The 19457-nt window shown below is 44.7% G+C and overlaps 1 protein-coding gene and 2 pseudogenes across 6 annotated transcripts; 1 reads left to right on the top strand and 2 right to left on the bottom strand.

The window, feature by feature from the left end:
• Positions 1–414: 414 nt before the first annotated feature.
• On the top strand, positions 415–6560 carry LOC310772678 (dnaJ homolog subfamily C member 24-like). Of its 4 annotated transcripts, none has more exons than XM_083632542.1 (3): positions 415–534; positions 5026–5151; positions 5704–6560. In XM_083632542.1, the coding sequence occupies exon 3, from the start codon at positions 5751–5753 to the stop codon at positions 6231–6233; it is 483 nt and encodes a 160-aa protein (XP_083488668.1). In that variant the 5' UTR covers positions 415–534; positions 5026–5151; positions 5704–5750; the 3' UTR covers positions 6234–6560. The 4 variants fall into 4 exon arrangements, with proteins under 4 accessions (XP_083488668.1, XP_083488669.1, XP_083488666.1 ...); XM_083632540.1 differs by lacking the exon at positions 5026–5151 and adding an exon at positions 4241–4409 and having other exon boundaries at positions 437–534; XM_083632543.1 differs by lacking the exon at positions 5026–5151 and having other exon boundaries at positions 430–560.
• A 3219-nt stretch (positions 6561–9779) lies between these two features.
• LOC310773648 (C-X-C chemokine receptor type 1 pseudogene) lies at positions 9780–12112 on the bottom strand (annotated as a pseudogene). Its single transcript, XR_014554029.1, has 2 exons — positions 12081–12112; positions 9780–11647 (listed from the first exon to the last, which is right to left on the bottom strand). The product of XR_014554029.1 is annotated as a C-X-C chemokine receptor type 1 pseudogene (transcript).
• Positions 12113–16897: 4785 nt separating this feature from the next.
• On the bottom strand, positions 16898–18046 carry LOC310773189 (C-X-C chemokine receptor type 2 pseudogene; annotated as a pseudogene). Its single transcript has one exon. The product of its transcript is annotated as a C-X-C chemokine receptor type 2 pseudogene (transcript).
• Between the last annotated feature and the right edge of the window lie 1411 nt (positions 18047–19457).

Below are 19457 nucleotides of genomic sequence, written 5' to 3'. Positions count from 1 at the left end.
GGCAGTGCTGCCAAGCAGTGCTCAGAGATCTGTGTCAGCAGAGACTACTTTTCGTTCGCATTGACTTATGGGATGTGTAGTTTTCTTCTTCTTCTTCTTCTTCTTCTTCTTCTTCTTCTTCTTCTTCTTCTTCTTCTTCTTCTTCTTCTTCTTCTTCTTCTTCTTCTTCTTCTTCTTCTTCTTCTTCTTCTTCTTCTTCTTCTTCTTCTTCTTCTTCTTCTTCTTCTTAACCTTCTTATTATAGACCCATGTTTGTAACTGTTTATAAGCTATTGTTTCCTTCGCAATCTCTTTGCACTAAGAAGCACTGAATGTCACTGCCACGCTTCTTAAAGTTTTGTACATTTGCAATACTGGCTGCTGTCTTGGCTGGTATGTAGGTGCCCCCTAGTGGCGAAACTGCGCCCCTGGTTGTTGAGCTGTCAGTCAGCACATGGTGCTGCAGAAAGCCAAGCAAGACTCGAGAGACGTGCGTGGTCTCATATCCTTCATATCTCGCAGCACCCATCTTGCCGCATCGGAGTGGAGAGTTGTGTACGTCTCTGACGAACGAACTGGAGGTTCTAATTATATTACAGTCGGAGGTGGAGGGTGCAATTTCGTTGTTAGCTAGCTTCCTACAAGTGGCTATGCTAACTTTATGCTAACAACTCCATTTCGCTGTTCAATCATGGTGATATTTTGGAAGTCTGTTTACATAACCATTGCCTATATTGGCATTAATTTGTTCGTTAGACTACGAGAATTAGGATCTTACATTGGATTGTTTATAAATTATGTGCAGTGTTGACAGTGGTACAGAGTAGCCTCGACGCTAGCCCCAACTAGTGTCCTCTAGTAAGAGAGTGGCGTCAGCGGAGGACCATGATGTTGGACTCATTAGCCAATGAACAGCCAGGAATGGGTCTCGCGCTACTTTTGCATGCTAAAATAAAGCTGATAATGTACAATTTGATTCAAGGGATGAAAAACCCTTTCAAAGTACAACACAAACTGTCTATTTTGCTGCAACTCGACAGTGCTGCTTTTTTTACTCAAGAGTTCCACTTTCTACTTCCTGGAAAAAAACTGGTCCATTGGAGTGAATGGAGATGTCGGAACTCTTCTATTATACGGCTCTGGCCCCAACATGACCCTACTACTGTTACTGTGGTTACACACTCGTGCAGTAGTTCTGTTTCATTCCTTCCTGACTGCCAGTGGCAGTTTAACTTGTGAATAATGATCTCGCGCTCCGCGACAGACGAGTGTTTTTATACCAACGTAGTCACGTACGTGACGTGGGGCACCTGCGCATCTATAAAGGTGCGCCATGACCCACCATACGTCATCTTTGATCTTCTCGCAACCTGCGTGGTTCGACAGGTGTGCGGCTCCGGAGCTCCGTGATTCGGATTCTCCACTTTCTGATCAGAGACAGACGCAAAAGAGGAGAAGTAGGTGCATGACCTGAAGGTGTGTAAAGTCAGCCATTCCGATCAGCCTGGGACTTGAGAGGAGTGCAACTGGGTTGCCCTCTGTGGGTGGCTGCCTAGCACCTCTCCCCTCGCCGGGAGGCATCTTTTTTTTTGGATGAAGGTGAAGGCTATGCGAAGGCATAACCCGCCCCTCTCTGCTTCTGATTGGCCTAGCGTCAAACTTCCATCCAAACACATTGGCTTGGCTATCCTGCATTACATCTCTTTCTACAGTCTGTTGGTCAGACCGTCAGAATCAGACAGACAGCAGTTACGCTTGCTAGTTCCCTGTAAATAACCCTGTTTTATATCACCCTTGATTAATTCTCTGTCTATAGGCTACATACGTGCACTGCCAAGAGTAGCGGCAGCGTTATAAACCATAGACTATATTAAAAACATAAACACACTGGCATGTTTTCATGCAGGCTAGCAAGCGTAACTGCTGTCTGTCTGACCCACTGAGTCTGATGGTCTGACCACAGTGTAGAAAGAGATGTAATGCAGGATATAGCCTAGCGAATGTGTTTGGATGGAAGTTTGACGCTAGGCCAATCAGAGGCAGAGAGGGGCGGGTTATGCCTAAGCATAGCCTTCGCCATCAACCAAAAAAAAATATCGCCGCCGGGAGGTAGCTCCGTTCAGGGCTACCTCCGGCCTAGGCGGCCGGCCCTAGCCGTGGGTGTGCGTGGCACGCTACCCCCGTCTAGGTTGCCTGGTCGGGCTTTGTATATTGCCTATTGCTACTAGCTAGCGGCAATTATTATATGGTAGCAAGCAATTACATTGTATAATTGTGTATATATATATATGATTATCGATAATATGGTGCTATACTATATTATATTCTAAGTTATAGCCTATAGGTATAGCCTTTTGTGCAATTATATTGTATAATTGTAGAATATTATATATAATATTGTATTATATTATACTGTATTATATTATATTGTAAGGCTAGCTTGTTTGGGGCGGACGTGTCCTGGACTGTGTCCCAGGGCCCGCTCCGAGTTACTGACTTGACCCCCTGTGCTCGTTTGACGATGCTGGCCTGTTCCTCCTGTGGCGTCGAGCTGCACGTGGAGGATGGCCATGAGAGGTGCCCCAGCTGCCTCGGGGTGGGTCACCTCCGGGAGGCCCTGGCTGACCCCTGCATCAATTGTAGCATCCTGCCCCTCCGCGTAAGGGAGGAGCGGTTGCGTGAGGTGGAAGGCTGGTTGTTTGGTCACTGGCCGCCCACCCGTGGTCAGCAGCCCTAGGCGGTCTCCCCGCAAGCGCCGCCAGGAGGAGCGTGAGGGGGAGGACCGCGGCGTGGAGAGGGTCTTACCGGCCTTGGTTGCGGTGACCCTCCCACCATCGGGGGTCTGCACTAGGTCTGCCGCTGCCGCGAAGAAACGCAAGAGCAGGACGCAGGTGAAGAACCGTAGTCCGCGGAAGAAGGCGAAGAAGGAGACCTCCTCTCGCCAGGACATGGTGGTCTTGCGGGCCGAGTTGGAGCAACTCAAGGCTCTGATGGTGCCGCCTGCGCACCCAGGTTCCTGGGGGGGCGCAACCAGGGAGGACGCGCTGTCGATGGCAGCATCGAACACCATGTTCCAGGACCGCGAGGAGGAATATGACGACCCCGGGGAGGATCATTCCCCGGAGCGGTCGGTCTTGGCGGTCAGACGGGGAAGCACGGAGGCCAGGGACGGCTCAGAGACTTCCCTCAGGAGTTCGGCGGGCACCGAGCGGGGGGTCGATGCCCAGCCGCTGCAGGCAATACTGTGGGCAGCCCTGGCTAGGGTCGGCCTGGACGACGCGACGGCGGTTCAGCCGAGCAACCCACTATTTAGGCGGGCTCCGTCAGAGCCGCCCTTTAAGGTCCCGCTCTCTCCCGCCTTTCTGGAGGCACTGAAGAGCTGCTGGGCAGACGTGGGTTCGCCATGCGAAGGATGGCAGGACCCTATGAGGCCTGCTCGAGTGGCTCGGATGGGCAACTCCCTTTCTGTGCTCCTCCTCGCCCAGTCCCAGATGATGCAGGCGACGCATCATCAATTTAGCAGCTAAATCATAGATTATTGAAAGATATTCCATATTCCAGACTGAAATGCTATAACAGAAGTATTGGCCAGAATGACATGAACATTTATTGGACACTTATTCAGCGGATATCTTGCATGTTGCGTTCAGGTGCACTGTAAAAAAAAAAAAAAAAAAAAAAAATTTGGGTCAACATCTTATTGTGGCGGTCCAAATATTATTGTGGCGGCCCGCCACAAATTCCTTTATGTATGGGAAACACTGAAGGAGGTCGGTCCAGGGGGTGTGGTGCCGACGATTTACTTGGCGCTGAAGCACTTCTTGCCTTCTCTAAAAAAGCTGGGTATGGACGCTCTCGCCAACGCTTGGCCGAGCAGTCTGCTATATGCGTTCCCTCTGATCCCCCTGATAGGGCTCACGCTTCAGAGTGAGGTCGTCGGGTCACAGGGTTCTCCTGGTGGGCCCCAAGTGGCCAGCCAGCCATCTAACCGTGCCATAGAGCTGGAGGCGTACCATCCTTCCCCGGCTGGCTCTCAGCCAGGGGAGAGCGACACTTTGCTATGTCCTGTCCGGGCATTGCGGCTTTATATTGAGGCGACGCAGAGCATCAGACGCTCAGAGCAGCTTTTTGTCTGCTACGGCGGGAAGAACAGGGGACAGGCTCTGTCCAAACAGAGGCTGTCCCACTGGATGTGGATTAAGCAGGGCTATGACGTTGCAGGGAAGCCTGCACCCTCTGACATTGTGTGTCATTCGACCAGGAGTGTGGCCACGTCCTGGGTTGCGATGAGGGGAGTGTCCCTGGCGGAGATCTGTGCGGCGGCTTCATGGACAGCACCCTGCACATTCTCCAGATTCTACCGCATCAACGTGGCCTCAGGGGCCACGCTGGCGGCGGCAGTCCTGCCATTGGCGGCGATGGACCAGTAGGTGAGTCGGTTCCTCGTGACGCCGCAGGTATAAGTCGTCCACAAGTTAAACTGCCACTGGCAGTCAGGAAGGAATGAAACGGAACGTAAGTTATGGAGGTAACTATGGTTCTGTGAATTCCTGGATGACTGCCAGTCATGCCGGCCACTCGGAACCTTCGGTGCGAGAAGATTCTGAGATGACGTATGGTGGGTCACGGCGCACCTTTATAGACGCGCAGGTGCCCCACGTCACGTACGTGACTACGTTGGTATAAAAACATTCATCATTATTCACAAGTTAAACTGCCACTGGCAGGCGAGAAGGAATTCACAGAACCATAGTTACCTCCGTAACTTATGTTAGGGTCACATAGCGTTCCCATAGGCAATAAGGGGAAAGGCTGTTCAAAACGCTCTCCTACCCGTCTCCGACGTCCGATTGCAGATCCGAAGATATGATAGTCCTACAGAAGCCAGTAATTCAGCCGGTGCTGTTAAAATGATACTGCTGCGTGAAACAACAGTTTAAACGCAGTCTTTCCACAGCCTGTGCTGTATTTAGGAGAGGAGAAGCTTCCTAGTGCCGACAGGAACCTTGGGTGTTTGAGTATTTCATGACATATTTTGCTTCCCAGGTGCGCTGTTGACCAGGTTCCCAGGTGCGCAGCAGTATCGACAGCACCGCCTGTTTCCAGCTAAATTACTGGCTTCCATAGGAGGACTATCATATCTTCAGATCTGCAATCGGACATCGGAGACGGGTAGGAGAGTGTTTTGAACAGCCTTTCCCCCTTATTGCCTATGGGAACGCTATGTGACCCTAACTATATATACTGGTAAATGGTAAATGGCCTGCATTTATATAGCGCTTTTATCCAAAGCGCTTTACAGTCAGTAGGTACATTCACCCATACTGCACGAGTATATACACAAAGTACAGTAGTAGGGTCACGTTGGGGCTACCTCGACGTGAGACAAGGGGTTCCATGTCGCTGTTCCGACCTCTCGCTGTTCCGACCTCCCCTCTCCCAGCCCCCATGCCTAAACCTAACCTCCCCCAGACCCTAACCCAAAACCTAACCTCTCCCACCCCCACGCCTAAACCTAACCTCCCCCAGACCCTAACCCAAAACCTAACCTCTCCCACCCCCCACGCCTAAACCTAAGGTCGGCATTGCGAGTGGTCGGCATAGCGGGTGGACACCAGACAAGGCTGAGTCTCGCGTCGAGGCTAGGTGCAGAGTAGCCTATGATTTAACAGAGTCATTTAATTTGAGTAATTTATTTAGTTCTTGTGTCTGTTCCTATTGTAGACCACACATCATGTCATCTGCCAGCTGAAGGCATCATCGCCTAAGGTATGTCTGAATCAGCAGAAAAGGACCTGTATGCCATCCTGGGAGCCAGTCCCTCTGACTCAGTGCAACAACTTAAACACAGATACCAACAGCTGGCCTTACTCTACCACCCAGACCGTCTTGGAGGTGTGAGCTCTTCAGAAGCAGAGTCTGGCCTGAGGAAGTTTATAGAGATCGACACAGCCTGGAGAATCCTCCAAGATCATGACACCAGGAGAGAGTATGACCTACAGAGAAGAGCTAAGGAGCTGAAACAGGACTGGCCAGTGGATTCCACGGTGTCCCTGGAGGACATGACCTGGGACCAGGGTCACTCAGTGTATACATACTACTGTCGCTGTGGAGGAGAATTCATCCTCACAGAGGAGGAGGTAGACGAGACACGACAAAGGAGACACCAGAAGGAGGATGAGGACAAAGGAGAGCAAGGAGTTGTTGTGTGCTGTGACACCTGTTCCCTCAGTGTGTATGTCATAGGGGTGTGACGATCTACAGTAGTGTATCTAGTGCATATCTGCATATTTAAGATGGGCCTTGTAAATCTAATGAAACAGATGTGCATGCTTATGTTCATCAAGGGCTTTTTAAGTTAACGGATAATTAAAAAAAATTGCACTTTATAGGGGAAAACAGGTCTACTTTTATAATTTTTATTACAAATATATTATTTTTCACTTAAATGTCTAGAAGAGCTCAGAAATACAATTGTCACATCATATTTTAGTTGCTTTTTGTGAGTTGATATCATAGACTGTATAAGAGATAATATTGTGCTAAATGGGCATAGATAGGACAAAGTATTATATCGATCACAAGCCCCTGAATTGATTCGAATCGAAATAATTTGTGATATCTGCAAATATTGTATCGTTGTCCAAAAAAAATCAATAAAACGTATTGTGATGAAACTTGTGATTCCCCTAGTAATATGTCACAAGCTCATAACTCACTTTTATTCACTTATGTTGCACAGTACAATGTATAAAACTTAATGGCAAAATTCAAGTATTTTACATGTCAAAATAATTCAAAACAAAACCTCCCATTCTCTGCAAACTATTTTCCTTCATTAAAGGGCCTCAAATTTAAGGTACACAAGAATATTTCTCATTTACTGTCTAGCCCGCCCATCCTACTGCAATGGTGGCAGTTGTTTAAAGTCCCTGGAAACCAGAAATATTTCTTTATTATTTAGCATTTTGAGTTCATCACATCACAGGACCCTATGTTAATAAGCCACCAGCCAAATTTGAACGATGATGAACGTCGCAAAGTATATAAATTTAGGTTTGACAGTCTGGCAAAACTCATGAGAAAATCATTATTTTTTAGAGTGTATTTCTCCCGCGGACTGTGTGGGCGTGTCCCATCTGCAGCAGGTTTTCCGAGAGAGAGCGCGACAGAGGGGGGGGAGGGAAACGGAGAAAGAGATCAAGTTACACAGCACTCGCGAGTGTGTGTGTGTGTGTGTGTGTGTGAGAAAGAGAGAGTAACCTGCGTCACCGTGTGTCTCTCGCTCTCTCACTAGTCCCGAGAGAGAGAGAGAGAGAGAGAGAGAGAGAGAAGCACAACGGCACACAGAGTGGGAGGGAGACGGACAGCGAGGGAGCGCTGTCACTGGGGGCAAAGAACGGACAAAAGGAGTGTGGGTGCGGATTGCGCGCGTGTACAAAGGTTATATAGAGCTTATGACGTCATAAGCTCCTGCGTTTTAGCACCTCGCGCACTGCTGTCTTCAATGAGGAAGTACTTTGTAGAATCTTGTAGAAAAGTGGCGATTTTAAGGCTTTGGGTTGAAAGTAATGTATAATAATTTCGGAGGCACAAAATTACTAACATAAGACCCTAAATAACATAGTTAGAACGTTTTTGTGGATTTTGGTTTCCAGGGACTTTAAAGGTTTTGTTCATTTGATAAAATGTAAATATTAACACCATATTTAATCTATATTCAAGATGTAAACTTAACTTTTGGGTGAATATCTTCAGATTGGATGTTTGTCACAAATTCTCATTATAATAATATTTCTAATGACTCATTTCTATTTAGTCTTAAATGATGAGTTGTGGGTAATTATTTTTACGTCATTTTAACCGGGGAATACTTACCTGGCAAGGAGCTACATGAACCGCACAGTGCATAATTGTGAATCCTTTTATTTTTAATTAACTCATTAGAACTTGGAATTTTAATCATTTTGAAGCATAGAAATCTCTGGACCTTTATTGTGAAAACAATTCACTGAGCTTTCATGGCCAAGTTGTGGGGAAACGCAAGAATGACTCACTAGACTAGAAGAATGAAGAACTGTTGATCCCATGGATAAAAACATCCACCATGCGACATAATAATTGATAATTGTATTTCTTGTCAGCTGGCATCAGGTCCAACATTATGTATCGCCATGTAAGTTTGGCTATATACAGGGGCGTTGGAAGTACTTTTAGGTAGGGGGTGCTGCCACCGATTCAACATTGGGGGGGACGGCTGACGGCGCCCACAGGGCGCCAAAAAATTTGGCCACTTTGTCGCCAGATTAGAGGAATATTAATATTAAGATTAGACTGTTGTGTCATTATTCAGTCACCTTTTCTCACTCACCTCCATGTCACCACTTGCTCCCACTGCTGTGTTGGAATCCTCATTCTCTCTCCCACCATTTTTGGACTTTTAGCCATATTTAGAGGAATATTAAATTTTAAATTAACATTAGGATTATACTGTTGTGATGTCATTATTCAGTGTCTTCTCTTCTCTGCAGCATTACTCAATTTACCCTCAGGACTCAGGGACAGTGATAGCCTACCTGCTATTCCTCCGATATATCCAGGGCCGGATTAATAGTACCATGGGCCCCCGGTGCTATTCATTTTCTAAGCTATTCATTTAGCCTTTTAAGGTAGTCATAAAGATTATATCTTCCAGACTGAAATGTTATAACAGAAGTGGAGTATTGGCCAGAATTACATGAACATTTGGACACTTATTCAGCGGGTATTTTGCATGTTGCGTTCAGGTGCACTGTAAAAAAAAAAAAAATTTTTTTTTTTACATCTCTTGCCACCAGGGGGTGCTGCAGCGCCCACCGCACCGTGCTTCCAACGCCTTTGGCTATATATTTAACAAAGCCTGATACAGTTTTACAAATAAGGGCTGACATCACGAGAAGGTAAAAGTCCACTAGATGGCAGCAATGTTCCTTCCAAATCAAAGGCCCATAATGCAGACAGGTGATCTTTTGTGCTTGTGTGTGTGTGTGGCGGGGGGGTCATTAAAAACAGGATATAAGCTGACCAAATGGCCAGGAGGCTTATCTCCAAAGGCAGGGATGCAAACTAGTCACATTTCTTATTCCAAAATAGGGCACTTAGGAACATTTTGAGTGATTTTGTGCCTGCCGTGGTATCTGTCACCTTTTTTACTCATTGAGTTTGTATCCCAAACAACTTTTGGTAATCTGACAAACTGTGTCGCACGGGCTGCATCTTGAAATACCCCAAAACAACTAGAAAGATTTCCCTGTATAGGTGAAATCTATTTAATTATATGATGCTTTAATAACTGCTTCCTTGTGTTTGTCTTATACATCATTATGTTCTATAATTGATTGTTGATCAGTTGTATCTAGTTAGGCTCATTCTCTGTAAAGGCATATGAGACAGGCTTAATTGCACTAAAGGCCTGAGTAAATAAATGGACTTGGAACTGGAACCTGAAATGCTGTCACACAGTCTCAGAAAACCTGCACAGACAATATCAAAATTTATTAATCGGTTCATTAATCAGGGATAAGGGCTGGCAAGCATGCACTCTGGGTAAAATGTAATTGACTTGGGCTAATAGCTACTTACTATATCTTCTCACTGTTAGCATGGTGTTGCATAGGCCTATTTCCTCACTGTTAGCATGGTGTTGCATAGGCCTATTTCCTCACTGTTAGCATGGTGTTGCATATTTTCCACTTTTGACATGCACCCACACACCACTTCCCCATCAGTCAGGTCAACTTTATTTATAGAGCGCTTTTACCCAAAACAATTTTGTCCCAAACTGTTTCATCACCTACATCAATGATACTCAACCCGAGGGTGTCATTAAGGCTCTCGATGTGATCAGAGCCATGTACGAAGAGTTGCGACATCTCCATTCACTGTCTCCAATGGACCAGTTTTTTACTCAATAGTTCCAAGAAGTAAGGTCCTGGATCAAGCAGCACTGTCGAGTTGCAGTAAAATGGACAGTTTGTGTTGTACTCTGAAAAGTTTTGTTTCTTTAATCAAATTGTACATTATCAGCTTTATTTTAGCATGCAAAAGTAGCAATGAGTCTCACATTTTGGTGCTCCGCTGATGCCACTCTCTCTCTAGGGGACACTATAGATGTGATTAAATACAAATAAACAATCTGTAGTTGGAGCATCCGCCCTCGAGCAGAATATCTGTTCACTTCCGAGACGGAAGTGCTTGGAATAAACTGCAGAGCTCTCCACACCCTGCTCCACACAGGAAAACATGAAGAGAAGGTAAACGCTGCGTATCTGCATATATTACCGACATTGTAACGATACAAAGTGAGTTGAAAATCCCCAAAGCTTCCTTTTAACTTACCCCGAAGCGCCCGGCTAGCGGGGTAACCTTTTAACCAACATTTTGAAAATTACATTGGAAAATGTCAGTACATTGATATGCAAAATATTTTTGGTTCTCAAACCTTGATTGAATGTCTCATGGTTTTCAGAAATGTAAACTGCCAATATTTTATTCTGGCAACTGGGTTGTTTCATGAGTTTAAAACTAACATTGAAACATCAGAAAAGTCTTTGGGTTGAACACAGGCCGCCACGCTTTCAGAAGAGAACCCCCTTGCCGTCGGAGGTCTGAGACGTAGACATGCTGGCTCTGGACACCGACTTCCTCTCGTGTCTGAACGTCTTCTCAAAGAGCAGCCACAGGTTCTTCCTGAACTTGGCTCCAACAAAGGCGTAGAGAACGGGGTTGATGCAGCTGTGGAACAGCGCCAGGCTGTGGGTTACGTGCAGGGCCCTGTCCACTCGATTCCTCCCGAGACAGCTGAAATGCACTGCATCGGCCCTCATCAGCGTGTCTATGATCAGTGTCAGATGGTACGGCGTCCAGCAGAGCAGGAACGCAATCACTATGGCCACGATGACCCGCATGGCCCGGTGCTTCTGGAAGCCACGAGTGCGCAGCAGCCTCGTGATGGTGATCCCATAGCATGTTAGCATGACGACCAGCGGGAGCAAGAACCCCAGAATGTGTCGCAGCCCTCGAGTCACACGTCTCCACAAGGTGGCACTGCCGATGTCGTAGCGTTCAGAGCAGACCGTCCTATTTGAGCCCTCCGCTTTGAAAGCGTCGTTAAAAAGTGCCGGTAGCGCCAGGGCCCAACCCACGATCCATACTGATGCACAGACAATCCGGCTGCAAAGCTGTTGGCGATTATTGCGAGTCACGGCAGCGCGAACAATTGCGAGATAGCGATCAATGCTAATGCATGCCAAGAAAAGGATGCTGGTGTAGAAATTTGCTTCGATGGTGAGGTTGATGAACTTGCACAGAAAGTCTCCAAAGATCCAGCCTCGGATCGCATCCACAGCCCAAAATGGGAGGGCGAGGGCTAGCAGACCGTCTGCTACTGTCAGGTGCAACAAGTACACATCTGATGGACTCCTGGCTTTGCGATTGGCGGCGAGCACCCAGCCCACCAACACATTTCCTGGTACTGCCAAAAGAAAGATGCTAATGTGTATGAGACACACAACCAGAGCTGTGGTAGGACCCAGCAGCTCGGTCTCGCATGATAAAGTCTTTGGGTTGATGATGTAGGGGATCAGGCTGGTGTCGTTCTCGGGTTCATAGTCATAGGTGATGGACATGGCTGTGGATGAAACGGAACATTCATTCAGCTTCTGATGTGCACAGGATTTATATTTAAAGCTGCGATAAGCAAGATTTGACCACCACTGCCATTATGTGAAACTCCATAGATTTTCCTATTTGCAAATTAAATTGTGTCGAGTGTGGTCACTGGTGAGATAATACTTAAGAGCGAAACACAAACTAAGCTAGCCTAACCAGCAGCGAGCAAGTTTACTGACTGTCACATTGCACTATTTCTGGGTAATGAAGTACTTCAAACTTTCCAAAAATTCAAACACTTAACTTATGTTGTCTAGTTGTGTAGTCTTGCTTTATACACAATCATTCAATCAGTATAGTGTAATCTACTCTCCCTTTATTTACTTTCTTTGTAGGCTACACAGCATTTTTAAATGTTTAGATTCTGAAGAATGAAACCTTTAAGTACTGACCTTTTTGTTGTGGCTTAGGTGGATGACAAGTACTTGGCATGAAGAGCAGTCACCAAAATGAACCAATATTTAAGAACATCCCTTTAAGAGTGATGCATAGGAAGAGTTGGCACAATTTCCTGTTTTGCACAATGTCCCTGCACCTGTCTGCGTCAACATGCAGAGAAAGCAGCAATCTCATGTTTTTCAATTATGAAGCGTCAAGGGTCGATTTCACAACATAAAAAGGAAGCTGACATTTTATTACTCTTTCATTTGATTTATACAATGACAGGAGATAAGCCATTTATTATTAGGAGATATGGGGACAAGCACATTTCACATAGGGATTTTCTTAATTCTCTGCAAACTATTTTCCTTCATTAAAGGGCGTCAATTAAGGTACACAAGAATATTTCTCATTTACTGTGTCTAGCCCTATGGTCTACCAGGGGTGCCCAAACTTTTTTGACCCAAGATCTACTTTTCAAGTAGCCAGCCTCCCGAGATCTACCAGTCCAGTTTCAACATCGCAAACGCACACACATCGATGCATCTTAAATCGATGCATCACTTTTTCCCCCAATACATGATTTATTTTTTCTCACTTTACAATACAATTGCATTGTATTATGATCCATAATTAAAATAAACAACTGCATGTACTTCCATTATATTTTATTTTATTATTTAAAAAAAAATATATATTAAAAAAAAATCTTTTTTCCCCTTAATGCCATGCGATCTACCACACTACCGTCGACGTATTGGGCACCCCTGCGTGTCCATCCTACTGCAATGGTGGCAGTTGTTTAAAGGTTTTGTTCATTTGATAAAATGTAAATATTAACACCATATTTAATCTATATTCAAGCTGTAAACTTAAATTTTGGGCGAATATCTTCAGATTGGTTGTTTGTCACAAATTCTCATTATTTATAATAATATTTCTAATTACTCATTTCTATTTAGTCTTAAATGATGAGTTGTGGGTAATTATTTTACGTCATTTTAACCAGGGAATACTTACCTGGCAAGGACCTACATGAACCGCACAGTGCATAATTGTGAATCCTTTTATTTTTAATTAACTCATTAGAACTTGAAATTTTAATCATTTTGAAGCACAGCAATCTCTGGACTTTTATTGTGAAAACAATTCACTGAGCTTTCATGGCCACGTTGTGGGGAAATGCAAGAATGACTCACTAGACTAGAAGAATGAAGAACTGTTGATCCCATGGATAAAAACATCCAATTAGGTGTTGTGGAAGATGAATTTCACTTTTTGTTTCATTGTACGCTATATGAGGAACCAAGATTGTCTCTATTTCAGTTAATGCAAAATAAGAAACCTGAACTATTTTGGTCAGGAGATGATGCTAAGTTGGAATGGCTATTCAGAAATGAAGTCTTCAGTTTGGCCAGGTTTATTGGGAGTGCTTGGAAACTCAGAATGGAGAAGTTGTTCATCTGAATATACAACTCTGTCTTGTTATTTTTGAGCTTTTTGTAGCTTGTTTGTTGATTTGTTTGTATTGTTGAACTTGAATGATTTGTGTCTTGTAAGCCCAGATGGGTTGGGCACCATGAATATGGTGCATGACACAGAAATAAAATGTATCTATCTATCCACCATGTGACATAATTGTATTTCTTGTCAGCTGGCATCAGGGCCAACATTATGTATCACCATGTAAGTTTGGCTATATTTAACAAAGCCTGATACAGTTTTATAAATAGGGGCTGACATCACCGGAAGGCAAAAGTCCACTAGATGGCAGCAATGTTCCTTCCAAATCAAAGTGTGTGCGTGCGTGCGTGTGTGCGTGCGTGTGTGCGTGTGCGTGTGCGTGTGCGTGTGCGTGTGTGTGTGTGTGTGTGTGTGTGTCCTTTTTCACTCATTGAGTTTGTATCCCAAACATCTTTTGGTAAGCTGACAAACTGATTGATTGTCGATCAGTTGTATCTAGTTAGGCTCATTCTCTGTAAAGGCCTATGAGACAGGCTTAATTGCGCTAAAGGGCTGAGTAAATAAATGGACTTGGAACTGGAACCTGAAATGCTGTCACACAGTCTCAGAAAACCTGCACAGACAATATCAAAATTAATTAATCGATTAATTAATTGGGGATAAGGGCTGGCAAGCATGCACTCTGGGTCAAATGTAATTGACTTAGGCTAATAGCTACTATATATCTTCTCACTGTTAGCATGATGTTGCATAGGCCTATTTCCTCACTGTTACTTTAGCATGGTGTTGCATAGGCCTATTTCCTCACTGTTAGCATGGTGTTGCATATTTAACGCTTTTGACATGCACCCACACACACCACTTCCCCATTAGTCAGGTCAACTTTATTTATAGAGCGCTTTTACACAAAACAAATTTGTTCCAAACTGTTTTGCAGAAATAGTGACAAACAGGGCAATATACACACACAGGGCAATATACACACACTGTCACAGTTCAAATTAACATGGTTGACGCATTAATTTTAGTTTAGCTTTCACATGCCTCCCTTCTTGGGCTTCTTCTCCTATAGTCCTCATGCATCAATTTCTGGCCCATATTCAATTAGGATTCATCACCTACATCAGTGATACTCAACCCAGGAGTCTAGAGCCACATGTGGCTTATGGGTAGTTGTGGCTCTTAAGTGTTACTGAAAAAAAAATAAAAAAAATAAAGGGTAGTTGTGGCTCTTTTAAGTGTTACTTAAAATAAAAATAAAAATAAAGGGTAGTTGTGGCTCTTTTAAGTGTTACTTAAAATAAAAAATAAAATAAAGGGTAGTTGTGGCTCTTTTAAGTGTTACTTAAAATAAAATAAAAAATAAAGGGTAGTTGTGGCTCTTTTAAGTGTTACTTAAAATAAATAAAGGGTAGTTGTGGCTCTTTTAAGTGCCTTACGGGAGTAAAGACACTTTTTTGGATTGTGGCTCTTGCAAAGATTTTTTTTGGTCAATGTGGCTCCTGAGTGGGACAAGGTTGTGTACCACTGACCTACATTATAGGCCAAGATACACGTTTTATTCCCAAATATTACTTCTTTAGTCTGGTTCTGTACTGGTTGTGCCATGGTTGTGAAACTGTTTCACTTCTTCAGTTGGATTTCATGCACCTGAATATTTATTTTGCAAAGTACGGATACATCGTATGTCAAAACATTTGTGAAGCAAAATATGTTGCATATCCACATTTCTACATATGTATATCAACATACTGTACACGTCATAGAGTCTGTTATTGAAATGGCACAGTGGCGAGTAAGGGCGTTGTGGTTGGGGTGGATGGGTGGCGTAAACGCTTGTTCGTGTCCCAGCATTTCCAAAGTCTACATTTCAACCGTCAGTTTACTTTTTCTTTTTTTTTGTAACTTATCTGTCCTGTTTTCTACTTAATATGTTCACCTTTGCACCCTTGCACTATTGCTCTTTACCATTTAAAAACAACAATGGAGCCTCTCGACACGAGAATTTCACACGTGTGCCTACCTACAACCGGACTGACTTGAACTTGAACAGTCACATTTCACATTTTTGTTATTTAGCCCTAACACAAACCATAACCCTAACCTTAACCACATTGTTTTAGTTTCCTAACCATTAGCAAGTTGTTTTTATTTGTTTTATTTGTTGTATTTTTTTTTATTAACTGGAAACTCGCATTTTCAAATTAAAGGAAAGCTTTGCCGATTTTCAACCCGCTTTGTATCATTATAATCTCTGTAATATAAGCAGATGGACAGTGTTTCAGTTCTCTATATGTTTTCTGCACCGAGAAACCCCCATTCGTCTGCTTGCAGAAACTTCGCCCCCGCCAGCTGGTAATGCCCGTTAAGGCTCTCGATGTGATCAGAGCCATGTAAGAAGAGTTGCGACATCTCCATTCACTCCAATGGACCAGTTTTTTACTCTCAATAGTTCCAGGAAGTAAGGTCCTGGATTAAGCAGCACTGTCGAGTTGCAGCAAAATGGACAGTTTGTGTTGTAGGCCTACTCTGAAAAGTTTTGTTTTTCTTGAATCAAATTGTACATTATTTATCAGCTTTATTTTAGCATGTAAAAGTAGCGCAAGACCCATTGGCTAATGAGTCTCGCATTTTGGTCCTCCACTGACGCCACTCTCGCTCTAGACTCTAGAGGACACTAGATGTGATTAAATCAAAATAAACAATCTGTAGTTGGAGCATCCGCCCTCGAGCAGAATATCTGTTCACTTCCGTCTCAGAGACGGAAGTGCTTGGAATAAACTGCAGAGCTCTCGACACAGGAAAACATGAAGAGAAGGTAAACGCTGCCTATCTGCATACCTATATTACCGACATTGTAACATACAAAGTGAGTTGTAACGATACAAAGTGGATTGAAAATCTGCAAAGCTTCCTTTAACCTACATTTTGAAAATGACATTGGAAAATGTCAGTACATTGATATGCAACATATTTTTGGTTCTCAAACCTTGGTTGAATGTCTCATGGTTTTCAGAAATGTAAAATGTAAACTGCCAATATTTTATTCTGGCAACTGGGTTGTTTCATGAGTTGAAAACTAACATTGAAACATCAGAAAAGTCTTTGGGTTGAACACAGGTGTCCACCGGTTACATGCTGCCACTCCGACGTGCTGCCACTCCGACGTTCTGCGACTCCGAAATATCGGCACTCAGAAAGGGGGTCTATATTCCCCGTTTTTCACTAACCTCTCCCAGCCCCCACGCCAAACCTAACCTCCCCCCATGCCTAAACCTAACCTCCCCCAGACCCTAACCCAAAACCTAACCTCTCCCACCCCCACGCCTAAACCTAAGGTCGGCATTGCGGCTTCTAAGGTGAACGACCGCCAGTCCGAATAATGGAAGTTAACGTTCAGAGTGGCAGGGCTTCGGAAAGGCAGAGGAACCCCGTGTCCACCACGCTTTCAGAAGAGAGTCCCCTTGCCATCGGAGGTCTGAGACGTAGACCTGGACATGCTGGCTCTGGACACCGACTTCCTCTCGTGTCTGAACGTCTTCTCAAAGAGCAGCCACAGGTTCTTCCTGAACTTGGCTCCAACAAAGGCGTAGAGAACGGGGTTGATGCAGCTGTGGAACAGCGCCAGGCTGTGGGTTACGTGCAGGGCCCTGTCCACTCGATTCCTCCCGAGACAGCTGAAAGGCACTGCATCGGCCCTCATCAGCGTGTCTATGATCAGTGTCAGATGGTACGGCGTCCAGCAGAGCAGGAACGCAATCACTATGGCCACGATGACCCGCATGGCCCGGTGCTTCTGGAAGCCACGAGTGCGCAGCAGCCTTGTGATGGTGATCCCATAGCATGTTAGCATGACGACCAGCGGGAGCAAGAACCCCAGAATGTGTCGCAGCCCTCGAGTCACACGTCTCCACAAGGTGGCACTGCCGATGTCGTAGCGTTCAGAGCAGACCGTCCTATTTGAGCCCTCCGCTTTGAAAGCGTCGTTAAAAAGGGCCGGTAGCGCCAGGGCCCAACCCACGATCCATACTGATGCACAGACAATCCGGCTGCAAAGCTGTTGGCGATTCTTGCGAGTCACGGCAGCGCGAACAATTGCGAGATAGCGATCAATGCTAATGCAGGCCAAGAAGAGGATGCTGGTGTAGAAATTTGCTTCGATGGTGAGGTTGATGAACTTGCACAGAAAGTCTCCAAAGATCCAGCCTCGGACCGCATCCACAGCCCAAAATGGGAGGGCGAGGGCTAGCAGACCGTCTGCTACTGTCAGGTGCAACAAGTACACATCTGATGGACTCCTGGCTTTGCGATTGGCGGCGAGCACCCAGCCCACCAACACATTTCCTGGTACTGCCAAAAGAAAGATGCTAATGTGTATGAGACACACAACCAGAGCTGTGGTAGGACCCAGCAGCTCTGTCTCGCATGATAAAGTCTTTGGGTTGACGATGTAGGGGATCAGGCTGGTGTTCTCGGGTTCATAGAAATCTTCAAAGTCAAAGGTGAGAGACATGGCTGTGGATGAAACAGAGATGGACAGTGTATTAAAAACATTCATTCAGCTTCTGATGTGCACAGGATTTAGATTTAAAGCTGCGTTAAGCAAGATTTGACCACCACTGCCATTATGTGAAACTCCATAGATTTGCCTATTTGCAAATTAAATGGTGTCGAGTGTGGACACTGGTGAGATAATACTTAAGAGCGAAACACATTAAGGAAGCATGGCAGGGGGAACTTGGTATTGATTTATCTGATGATATATGGGAAAGAAGTCTGTCTCTGGTACAACTCTGCTCAATTAATAGCAGACACCAGCTGATTAAATTCAAGGTCACTCATCGTCTTCACTACTCCAAGCATAAACTGCACCCGATCTTCCCTTCTGTCTCGCCACTGTGTGACAGGTGTCAGGCGTCAGAGGGCACACTATCTCATGCCTTTTGGTTCTGCCCTTCATTAACGGGATTCTGGGCCTAAATATTTGACTGGTAGCCTACTCCAAGGCTGACAAAATGACCCTACAGCCGGAGGCAGAACTCGCCATCTTCGGCTCCTCTGAGTCCTCTCTGAACTTCCCTACGGCTGTGCAACAATCTCTGACACTGGGGACAACTGTCGCCAAAAGGCTTATTCTGAAGGAGTGGAAGTCCTCCTCTTCACCTTCTTTTCGGGTGTGGCTGATGGACATGATCTCTGTTCTACAGATGGAGAGACTCAGGTCCCTGAGAACCAACGCGCTTAAAAGGTTCTCAGATATCTGGGACCCGTTTTTGACCTACTTTGACGAGGTTAAGAATGATAAGTGACTGCGGTTGGGGATGACAGTTGGTATCCCATGGACCCCTTAGGCGGGATCCCAGGTACACGATATCTTTTATAAACACATAAGCACCTTATGCGGCTGATAGCATGTTATATTGTTGAATGTTAATGACGTATGTATGTTTTCTTTTTTTTCTTTTTTCCTTTTCTTTTCCTGTGTCTGAGCCTGTTTGTCTTGTTCGTATATTGTTCTATAAAAAATTGAAAATAAAGTAGAAAAAAAGAGCAAAACACAAACTAACCTAGCCTAACCAGCAGCGAGCAAGTTTACTGACTGTCACATTGCACTATTTCTGGGTAGTGCTTCAAACTTTCCAAAAATTCAAACACTTAACTTATGTTGTCTAGTTGTGTAGTCTTGCTTTACTACACAATCATTCAATCAGTATAGTGTAATCTACTCTCCCTTTATTTACTTTTTTTGTAGGCTACACAGCATTTTTAAATGTTTAGATTCTGAAGAATGAAACCTTTAAGTACTGACCTTTTGTTGTGGCTTAGGTGGATGACAAGTACTTGGCATGAAGAGCTGTCACCAAAATGAATCAATATTTAAGAACGTCCCTTTAAGAGTGATGGAAGAGTTGGCACAATTTCCT

The sequence above is a fragment of the Poromitra crassiceps genome (genome assembly GCF_964638095.1).
Source record: "Poromitra crassiceps genome assembly, chromosome: 3".
Classification (NCBI taxonomy): domain Eukaryota; kingdom Metazoa; phylum Chordata; class Actinopteri; order Beryciformes; family Melamphaidae; genus Poromitra; species Poromitra crassiceps.
This window is presented reverse-complemented; position numbering and strand designations above follow the sequence as displayed.